Raw genomic sequence first — 11,639 nt, forward strand, 5'->3', positions numbered from 1 at the left:
ATAAATCATAACGGTAGATCGTTAACGTGGTCAAACCTATGAAATAATTGATTTCTTACTTTTTCTTAAACAATTTTCAATAATGGCTAAACAATTTTTTTGGCATATGGTTTTATATGTAAACAAATAAGCTTGTAGTTTGGAATAAAAAAATTCAAAATTGAAGGAAATCAAAACAATTATTCATTCTCGATCGTATGCACAGTACATTTATTTGTTTGCATATCTAAACCCATAAAAATTGGATATTATATATATATATAACGTGAACATCAATAGAGAGTATATCCAGTTGTGTATTAGTTGACATAGAAAAATAAGAAGAGATGGCTCCCTATCCTCCATGTTGGTCTGGTGCTTGCGAAGATCCAGAGTGCTGTGCTGGTGGTATTATTATTTTCATTCTTATTATCATTTCATTTTGTTTTTAACAATAACATGTTATTACTATTTCTAAACAAAAGAATTTTACAGGAAAAAAGTGTAGGTGGCCAGAAGTGGTTGGAGAAAGTGGGGTGAAATAGCGGCTAAAAGTGTTGCTGTATTGATTCGCTTAAGAGTAGTATTTATACATACAATTGGTTAGGGTTTTCTCTTTGATATGATAAGTCTAAATCTATACAATATGGTAACTACTAGACAATATGTATATCGGAGGCCCATTACCCCCCCTCAAGTTGGCGGTGGGTGATAACGAACGCCGAACTTGGACAGAAGCTTATCGAAGGCAAGACGTGGTAAAGCCTTCGTAAGAATATCAGCAACCTGATCTTTGGTAGAGATATGCTCGGTAGTAATGAGGCGATCTTGAACAGCATCCCGAACTTGATGGCAGTCGGACTCAATGTGTTTCGTGCGTTCATGGAAGACAGGGTTAGCCGCAATGTGTATGGCGGCCTGACTGTCACAGTATAGTTGAATAGGCCGAGAAGTGTACAACCCAAAAGTATCGAGCAGTTGACGTAACCATTTGATTTCACGAAGAGTATAGGCCATGGCACGATATTCAGCCTCCGCCGAAGAGTTAGAAACAGTATGTTGCTTCTTAGTCTTCCAAGATATCGGAGAAGAGCCGAGAAAAACCACATAAGCGCTGAGGGACCGTCGAGTAAGAGGACAAGCATTCCAGTCAGAATCACAATAGGCGATTAAAGAAGTAACACTATCTGAACGAAGGAGAATTCCCTGAGCCGGACAGCCCTTAAGATACCGAACCACGCGAATGGCAGCTTCCCAATGAGGGAGAAGAGGTGTCTGCATGAACTGAGATAAAATGTGAACAATGTAACTGAGTTCCGGACGAGTAATACTGAGATAAATAAGGCGACCAACAAGACGACGGTACTCTTCGGGTCGCTTAAGAACCGGACCTGTAGCAGAAGCGAGCTTATGATTTGGTTCAACCGGGGTAGCAAATGTCTTGGCTCCACGTAGACCAGCCTCTTGAATGATGTCTTGAGCATACTTACGTTGGGAGAGGAAGATACCGTCAGGCCCGCGATAAACCTCTATACCCAAGAAGTACTTAAGCTTGCCGAGATCTTTCATATGAAAGCACTTGCTCATGTATGTTTTGAACCGGTCAATCTCGGCGAGATTATTACCAGCAATAATGAAATCGTCGACGTAGACCAGTACATGCAGAATGATGCCATTGCGGACGAAGGAGAAGAGAGAGTAATCGGGATAGCTCTGCTTGAACCCGAACGTGCGCAAAGCCAAAGCAAGTTTCTCAAACCAACAACGTGGAGCCTGTCGAAGACCATAAAGAGATTTGCGAAGGCGACATACCTTCATAGGATCAGCGGTATGAAAGCCAGGAGGTAATTTCATATAAACCTCTTCCTCTAAATCCCCGTGAAGAAAGGCATTATGAACGTCCATTTGATGTACTTCCCAGTGTTTTGCAGAGGCAACAGCGAGAAGGAACCGGACCGTAGTCAATTTTGCAACGGGAGCAAAAGTATCAGTAAAATCAGACCCTTCAACCTATCGATTACCAAGAACAACTAATCGAGCCTTGTGCCGTTCGAGGGTGCCATCAGAATTGTACTTGAGTTTATACACCCACTTGCTTCCAATAGCTTTCTTGCCAGGAGGTAAAGTAGTGATCTCCCAAGTCTCATTATCCTCAAGAGCCTTGATTTCAAAACCCATAGCATCGCACCATTCCTTGATGAGAGAAGCTTCGTGATAACTAGTAGGTTCGGTACCAGCGGTAATCGCTGCCATGAAAACACGATGCATATCCGAAAATTCTTTATCAGATAAGGAAATAGGAATAGCGTCGAGAATCTTACCACAGACCGTTGTGGAGGAGCTAGGATCAGTGAGACCAGAAGAAGAAGTGTTGGGGGATGTATTATTTGTAGAAGCAGTGGCATGACGAGCAACAAAGTCCTTGAGAAGAACAGAAGGTCGCTTTATACGATGACCTTTACCCAGTAACTCCGGTAATCCAGGAGAAGACACAGGCAAGATAGGAGGCGTAGACAAGAGCGCAGAAGGCGTGGTAGGAGAGGTAGGTGTAGGAGCCGTAGTAGGAGATGTAGGAGCTGTAGTAGGAGACGGAGGAGCCACATGATCAGAGGATGAATCGGGTACCAACAAAACCGGAGCGGGAGAAGGAGGAACCAGCGAAGAAGACGGACCAGACGGTGGTAAAACCCAATCATCATCGGAAAACAGAGGAGAGTATGGTGGCGTAGGAGCAGAGGAAACAGGATCCGGTGTAGTAAAAGGGAAGACCGTTTCTTGAAAGTTAACATCACGACTCACAAAAAATTTGTTGGTCTCTAAGTCATAGAGGCGCCAACCTTTCTTGCCATAGGGGTAACCAACAAAGATACAACGACGACTCCTTTCACCAAATTTATCTTTGTCACGGGCCCGGTAATGAGCATAACAGAGACAGCCAAAAGTGCGGAGCATGGAGTAAGAAGGAGGAGTCCCGAACAGCACCTCATACGGAGTTTTACCATGAAGAAGTGGTGTGGGTGTGCGGTTGATGAGATGAGTGGCAGTAAGAATGCTCTCTCCCCAAAATTTGCGAGGAAGATGACCTTGAAACAGCAACGAACGGGCAACGCTCAAGATGTGGCGATGCTTACGCTCAGCACGGCCGTTTTGTTGTGGTGTATCCACACACGAAGTCTGAGGAAGAATGCCTTTCTCTTGGAAAAAGGATGTGAGACATGTAAATTCAGTACCGTTGTCAGTGCGTATTGTTTTGACAAGTTTGCCAAATTGACGTTCACTCATGGCACAAAAATTACGTAGTAAACGAGAGACATCAGATTTTTCAGCCATGAGGAACGTCCAGACAGATCGCGAGAAGTCATCAACAACAGTAAGGAAATAGACAGAACCACAAGAAGACGGTGTGCGGTAAGGACCCCAAACATCGCAATGTATAAGCTCAAAACAAGATGTAGTTTTATTAAGACTGGTTGGAAAAACGTCACGTGTTTGTTTAGCACGAAAACAAGTATCACAACTCTTGAGCACATCAAGATCACAACGAGAAAGGAAAATTCTGGTAAAGAAAGCAAAACACCGGTAGAAGGATGTCCTAGTCGTTGATGCCATAAGATTGCCGAAGAAGACTCTTTGACGACCTTGTGAACACGAGCCGCGAGAACACCCGTAAAATAATACACCCCCTCACGTTCCTCACCCGCACCAATCAAAGTCCTCGTAAAACGGTCCTGCAAGAAACATAAGGTGTCAGTAAAGACAGCAATGCAACCAGTATGCTTGAGAAGCTTAGCAACAGAGATTAAGGTGCAGTTAAAGTCGGGCACAAAAAGCACATCAGGAAGATCATATTGATCGTTGAGCGTAAGGGTGCCTCGTTTGGTGGCACGAGAAGCAGACCCATCGGGTTTGGTGACCGGCGAGGGAACAATATCAACCACATTAGAGAGTAAACGTAAATCGCCGGTCATGTGGTGTGAGGCTCCTGTATCAATAATAACATCAGTGGATCGAGTTTTACCAGACAACTTCTCAGAAGAGGTGTTCGGACGTTGTGCTTGAAGGAGAGAGATCAGCTGAGCAATAGAATCGGAAGCCCAGTTAGTGGACGTAGAAGGAGAGCGGGTGTTGACAGCATTGGCACGACCACGACCGCGATTGCCAGAAGAGTTGTAGCGACCACCGCGAGTTGTAGTCCCACGGTTATTGGTACCACGACCATGAGAGCCGCGAGCCATAGTGTTGGAGGAACCATCGTGGCGATTCTGTTCGAGCCACCAGTCGGGATAACCATGAACCAAGAAACACTCGCTGATGTCATGTCCCTGGCGATGACAATGAGTGCAAGACAAGGAAGAACGGTCGCGGGGTCGAGGAGCAGAGACAGCAGCGACCTGTGGCGAAGACAGAGATGGTACGGCTTGGACAGAAAATCCAATGGTCTCAGTTTTACCAGCATCCTTCAAGCGAGAGGCATTGAGGTTCTGTTCTTCACGAATAACCCGAGAGTACACATGATTCAGATCTGGTAAAGGCTCCTGATCCGTGATGGTGGAGCGAATAGGACGGAACCGTTCATCTAACCCGAAAAGGAATTGATGAACCTTATCATCTTCACGTTCTTTAGCAATGTCCGGAGCAGCTGCACACGTACACGCCCTGGTAGTCTTGTAGTTTTGCAGTTCCTCCCATAGTTTAGTCAAACGCCCATAGTAAGCGAGAATAGGTTGTCCATCTTGTCGACAAGCGGAAATCTCATCTTTGAGGAGTTGGCGTCGAACACCATTGCCAGTGGAGAACCGCTGTTTGAGACTAGCCCAAAGATCCTTAGCGTCGGAGACAAAAGAAACGGTAGAACGAATGGCGGGATCGATAGAGGTTCGAATCCAGCCAATAATCATGGAGTTAGCAGCTTTCCATGAAGATAGATCAGGTTCTGTAGTAGGTTTTGGGATGGTGCCATCAATAAAGCCAAGTTTTTGTTTGGCCTGGAGAGAATTCATGAGCTCAGTAGCCCATTCAGAGTAGTTGTGTTCATTCAGAACAACGGAAGAGATCAAAGCACCTGGGTTATCAGATGCGTTGAGAGTATAGACGGAAGGAGTAGCACCTGGGATCAAACTCATCGTAACAGAGAATGAAGAAGAGTAGAAGCTACACCGACGTAGAAAAGAGAAGTAGAGGCGGCTGTCAAGATGTGAACAGCGGCGAGAAGAGAAGAAAAAAAAATATTTAGGTTTAAGTCACAGAGTTGCTTGCTCTGATACCATGAAATAGCGGCTAAAAGTGTTGCTGTATTGATTCGCTTAAGAGTAGTATTTATACATACAATTGGTTAGGGTTTTCCCTTTGATATGATAAGTCTAAATCTATACAATATGGTAACTACTAGACAATATGTATATCGGAGGCCCATTATGGGGAAATTGCGAAAATGACAATCGAAAGAGAAAATCCAAATGTGTTAGCGATTGTCATTCGAGCAAGAGACGGGCGGATTGACAACTTTTGCTGCAACAGGGTCTTTGTGGTTATAGATACCAATGGCAATGTTTTAATAACTCCTAAGATTGGTTGTCTTTAAAAAAACAATATATATTTCTATATATTGTACCATTATCAGTAAAAAAAATAATCATCAATAACACATCACACCATTTACTATGCAGCTTGTTTAATTTTTCGGTCAATTTAAAATTTCATTTATAAAGAAAATGATTTACAGTCTATAAATAATTACTAGACAAGTCTATTTTTAAATTGAAATCCTTCACTGTGATTGTGAAAAAAAGTATTACAGTGGATAATGATGAAATGTATCAACCATCTTGAATTCTTGATAATTAGGGTGGTTTATGCATTTGAAATCCTTCACTATTAAAAAACGTATTATACATGATACTCTATTTTCATTGTTAAACTAATAGAGGGTGAATAAGGAAGCTCGCCCATAAGAGTGAACCCAAGTTTGTTGGATGCTAAACAAAATATTTAATATTTTGTACTTCAAAAAACATAAGAATCCTGAAAATTAAGTAAAATAACATGAGGATTCTCTCCTCAAATCAATCTAAAACACGAGATCGAACGTAGAACCCCAAAAAAGGGTTAATGACGAAATGCGTAAAGAACAAGAAACCCATAGATAACAAGTGCGGACAGAACAAACACAACTGTGCAAGAGCAATAGAGCATGGAAGCTTCTCTTACATTCCAAATTTCCAAGTTTGATTTAAACAAGATCAGTTATAGAATTCTAACAAATACATATGGTGACTAATAATATGCGTAGAACAGTTACAGAAATTATGGTATAAATGATCGCATATGATACAGTCAAAAAGTAATTTTGATAAATCATAAAGATATATCGTTAACGTGGTCAAACCTATGAAATAATTGACTTCTTTCTTTCTTTTAAACGATTTTTCAATAAGGCTAAACGATTTTTTTTGGTATATGCTTTTATGTATAAAAAATGATAAAACATGTGCTTGTAGTTTGGATTTGAAAATTCAAAATTAAAGGAAATCAAATTAAAGAAAATTCATTCTCGTATGCAAACTGTATTATTTGTTTCCATATATAAAAACATAACAATTGGATACACAACATGAACATCAGTAGGGAGTAAAATAATAGCAATCCAGTTGTGTATTAATCGACAGAGAAAAATAAGAAGAGATGTCTCCCTATCCTATATGTTGGTGTGGTGCTTGCGAAGATCCAGAGTGTTGTGCTGGTGGTATTACTTTTATTCACTTTTTCATTTCATTTGTTTTTTAACAATAATATGTTATTACTATTTTATTTTTAAAAGAAAGAATTTTCCAGGAAAGAAGTGTAGGTGGGCAGAACTGATTGGAGAGAATGGAGAAGTAGCGAAATTGACGATTGAAAGAAAAAAAATTCAAATGTGTTAACGATTCTCATACGAGAAGGAGACGGACGGATTGCAAACTTCTGCTGCAACAGGGTCTTTGTGGCTTTAGTCTTTAGATATAAACGACAATGTTTCAACAGGGTCTTTATGGCTTTAGTCTTTAGATATAAACGACAATGTTTCAAACAGTCCCAAAATTGATTGATCTTTTTAAATATATATATATATATATATATATATATATATATTTTTACCATTAGCAGTAATAAAAATAATCATCAATAACACATCACACCATTTACTATGCAGCTTTATTTTTTTTGGTCAAATTGAGATTTTCATTTATAAAAAGAACGATTTACAATATGGTCATTTACTAAAAAATTAGTAAAATATTATGATCTTAATATTATTAATTAATATGATTACAAATAAGTAAAATATTATGATCTTAATATTATTAATATATAGAGGTTTTGCTGTATAAAGTAATTACGGAAAAATATGAAAAAATGAAAAAGTGATTAGAAAGTTTTTTGTGTATTACAAAAACACGAAACAAAGAATATATATATTAACTAGATGAGGACCCGCTCGATGTGCGGGTTTAAAATTTTATAAATTAAATTAAATTTAACAAAATATATTAAAAAAATTTGTACGTTATTTATAAATTTTATTTTTGTTATTAATTGTAATACCCGCGAACCGGAATCCCGGTTTAGGGTGTGCATCGATCGATGCAGTTGGACAGTTGGAGCATCGGTCGATGCTGACTCAATTCTCTGCGTTTTGACTTAAGTCAAGCTCTACGTTTTGGGCAAAGGGGAAAAGGGAAAACCCTTAAGTCGTTTTGTCTCATTAGTCGTGGGGAGCCGTTTTTGAGAGAAATGAAAAGAGAGAAAAAGTTATTGAGAGTTCTTGGTGATTTCTGGAGATTTGAGGCGTTTCTTGGTGAGATTTGTAGCTGGGATCGTTGTAGGAGCTTCCTAGAGGCTTGTTCTTGCTTGTTAGAGGTTCAAATTCTTCTGTGGCAAAGGTAAGTGCATGACCATGGCTTATCTAAGCTAGAGGATTCTTTAATCTGCTTGTTGTGTGATGTTAGGCTTGTTAGATCGTTGCTATTGACGTTAGGAAGCTTTCTTGTGGCTTGGGATCGAGATTTGTGGTTTTAGGAACTGTGAGAATTAATCACGAGTGAGAATGAAGAGAGTGAGTGAGAATTCGAGAATGAGAAGATGAGAGATTGAGAGTATAGGGAGAGAATAGAGAGACGGCTAGATGAGAATAGGAGAAGGAGTGTTTCTCATTCCTTAACGAATATTAACCTAGGTTACATTCTATTTATATGCATACAAGAGGATCAAATAAGGAAAGTCCTAATACTATACAAAACAATATAAACGACATATACTAAGGGTTGGTCGTATGTGTTCATCTCAATACTCCCCCTCAAGCTTAACCGTGTGAGAGACAGTTGAGCTTGGAACTATGAACACCCACCTCATTAAAAACCTTAGTGTATAAAACCCATTTGGGACAAAAACACACTTAAGGGAAAAAGAGTATGGGGTCAGTAGTTTAGGGTCTTCACTTGTGGCTTCGTTAGGTCCATGAGCCCGAGTTTGGAGTGTATGTACTCACAAACCTTTGAACTTGCTGCTTTGGTGAAGATGTCTGCCAATTGTTCAGAACTCTCGGTGTGGCATGGTAGAATCACTCCAAGTTGAACTTGTTCCCTGACTTTGTGACAATCCACTTCTATGTGTTTGGTCCTTTCATGAAATACTGAGTTGGTTGCAATGTGAATGGCAGCTTCATTATCGCAGTGCATTGTGATCGGTCTTGGAATGTTGATGCCGAGGTCCTTCAAGAGAGCTTTGAGCCACATTAGTTCGGTTGTGAGCTTCCTCATTGCCCTGTATTCTGATTCAGCACTTGAGAGAGAGACCACCTTTTGCTTTTTACTCTTCCAAGTAACAAGGTTTCCTCCCACAAATGTACAGTAACCGGTTGTTGAGCGTCTATCTCCACGATCTCCAGCATAGTCTGCATCACAGTATCCTACAAGCTCCGTATTCTTGTTACATCCCATCCAAATGCCTTGACCAGGAGCTCCTTTGAGATACTTGAGTATGCGGCTCACCATCTCCCAATGATGTACTGTTGGCTTTTGCATATGTTGGCTTACCTGGTTCACAGCAAAACATATATCAGGTCGAGTTATGGTGAGATAAATGAGCTTACCTACCAACCGTCGATACTGTTTTACATCTTCGAACAGAGCTTCATTGGACTCCCCCTTACGGTTTGACTTGTAGTTTTCTTCGAGTGGTGTTTCAACAGGTCTTGCTCCAAGCTTACCTACAGCTTTCAAAAGATCAAGTGTGTACTTTCTTTGTGATAAGAAGAGTCCTTCTTCCGAACGACATACTTCTATCCCAAGAAAGTACTTTAGTTCTCCAAGATCTTTAATATCAAATACAGATTTAAGGTACTGTTTTGTATCTTGAATGCCTACCTTGTCATTCCCAGAGATGATAATATCATCAACATATATGAGAATGACAATAATACCTCTTTGGCTTGGATATGTGAACAATGTGTGATCAGCTTCTGATCTTCTAAAGCCTTTATCAAGGAGTGTTGAGCTTAGTTTGTGATACCAAGCCCTTGGTGATTGTTTTAGACCGTAGATAGCTTTCCTGAGCTTGAACACCTTTCCAGGTCCGATAGTGTCTTCAAGGCCCGGTGGTGGTCTCATGTACACCTCATCCGTGAGTTCTCCTTGTAGAAATGCATTCTTCACATCCATCTGCCACAAATCCCAAGAGAGATTAACAGCTAGTGAAAGAACTACTCTTACCGTGTGGAGTTTGGCAACTGGTGCAAATGTCTCAAGGTAGTCTTCTCCATAGGTTTGGGTGAATCCTCTAGCTACAAGCCTGGCTTTATATCTTTCTATCCCCCCATCACTCTTGTACTTGATAGTAAATATCCACCGAGATGTCACGGCTTTCTTCCCCTTTGGCAAATCAGCTTCATCCCATGTATGATTCTTTACCATAGCATTAGTTTCATCTCCTACAGCATCCTTCCAAACTTTGTGTTCTTTAGCTTCCTCATAACTCTGTGGGATCCAATGTTGGTCTATTTGAGTAAGAAAGACTTGATGTTCGATAGGAAGGTGTGCAAGAGTGCAGACTGCTTCTATAGGGTGAGCCACGGCCTGACTATTATAGTAGACGCGAGTAGTTTTCTTGAGATGCTCACTTCTATGGAGGGGTATAATATTAGTCTCCACAACCTGATGTTGATCCTCTTCTATTTCAGCTTCTTCTCCTTCGGAGGTAAGATCATCAGCTGATGTAGAGTCCTGACTCTTGTCAGTACCAAGAGAGTTGAGAGTTTCCTCATGATTATCAATTTCATCCTCAGCTTGATGTTGTTGAACAGGTTCTACTGGTGTAATGTTCACGTCTTCATTTGTCGAGTCCGGATGCTGCAGCTCAATCGGTTCCTGGTTAGATCCAATTGGTGGTGTGTTGACCGAAGGTGATAGTGAAGGTTGATTATTTGTAACTCCAAGCCTCTCTAGCAGAATTCGAAGATTGTTGGCTTTGTCAGATTGAGAGCAGGAGAGATCTTTCAAGTCTTCCCAATTCTTTTCATCATAGAACCCCTTGGATTCTAAGAATTTTACATCCCTTGACACCAAGACTCTTCTAGCTTCTGGTTCATAGCATTTATATCCCTTCTGTGTGGTTGAATATCCAATGAACATGCTCTTGACACTCTTAGCATCGAGTTTATCACGTTGTTCACCTGGTTTTAAAACATAACATATGCAGCCAAACACACGTAAGTGATTAATAGATGGTTTAATTTTGTTAAATACTTCAAATGGAGAGATATCACCCAGTATTTTTGTTGGAGTTCGATTGATTAGATAGCAAGCTGTAACAACTGCATCTCCCCAGAACTTCTTTGGTACATTTGAGTGGAACATCATGGACCGGGCAACCTCCATAAGATGTCTATTCTTCCTTTCAGCTACACCATTTTGTTGTGATGTGTAAGGACAACTTGTTTGGTGTACAATCCCATGTTTGGCTAGATGTTGTTTAAACATATGACTTGTGTACTCCCCACCATTATCTGATCTCAAAATCTTTATCTTGGCATTAAATTGGTTAGTCACATAATTCTGAAAGTTTAGAAAAGCCTCAAGAACTCTATCCTTAGATGGAAGCAAGGTTAACCAAGTATATTTCGATTTTTCATCAATGAAAGTAACAAAATATTTCTGATTTTCACGAGACAAGCATGGAGATGTCCACACATCAGAATGAATTAAATCAAAACAATGCTCATACATAGTAGAAGAGTTGGGAAAAACTGTTTTGCAATGTTTACCAAGAATGCAAGCTTCACATTCATTATTTTTAAAAGAAAAACTAGGTAGAGCTAGTTGCAATGCACGAAAATGTGGATGACCAAGTCTAGCATGCCAAATTGAACCATTTGTCTCATCGATTATTTACTTAAAACAAGAAGATAAAGCAGTAGTGAGATTCGAATCCTCAAACACATAAAGATCATCTTTAGTGCTTCCTTTGCCAAGAACTCTACTTGTGTCAATATCCTGAAAATACACATCATTAGGACCAAAGATTGCATAACAGTTAAGATCATTAGTCACCTTCTTAACAGATAACAAATTTGATGTGAAACTAGGCATATAAAACGCTTTAGTTGTTCTATCAAACAGGTTTAAATT

The 11,639-nt window shown here is 40.0% G+C and overlaps 2 protein-coding genes across 2 annotated transcripts; both read right to left on the minus strand.

The window, feature by feature from the left end:
- On the minus strand, positions 673-1,884 carry LOC109126435 (uncharacterized mitochondrial protein AtMg00810-like). Its single transcript, XM_019229969.1, has one exon. It carries the CDS (start codon positions 1,882-1,884, stop codon positions 673-675), a length of 1,212 nt encoding a protein of 403 aa, XP_019085514.1.
- Positions 3,258-5,102, minus strand: LOC104715347. Its single transcript, XM_010432762.1, has one exon. It carries the CDS (start codon positions 5,100-5,102, stop codon positions 3,258-3,260), a length of 1,845 nt encoding a protein of 614 aa, XP_010431064.1.

The sequence above is a fragment of the Camelina sativa genome, chromosome 9, assembly GCF_000633955.1.
Source record: "Camelina sativa cultivar DH55 chromosome 9, Cs, whole genome shotgun sequence".
Lineage (NCBI taxonomy): Eukaryota > Viridiplantae > Streptophyta > Magnoliopsida > Brassicales > Brassicaceae > Camelina > Camelina sativa.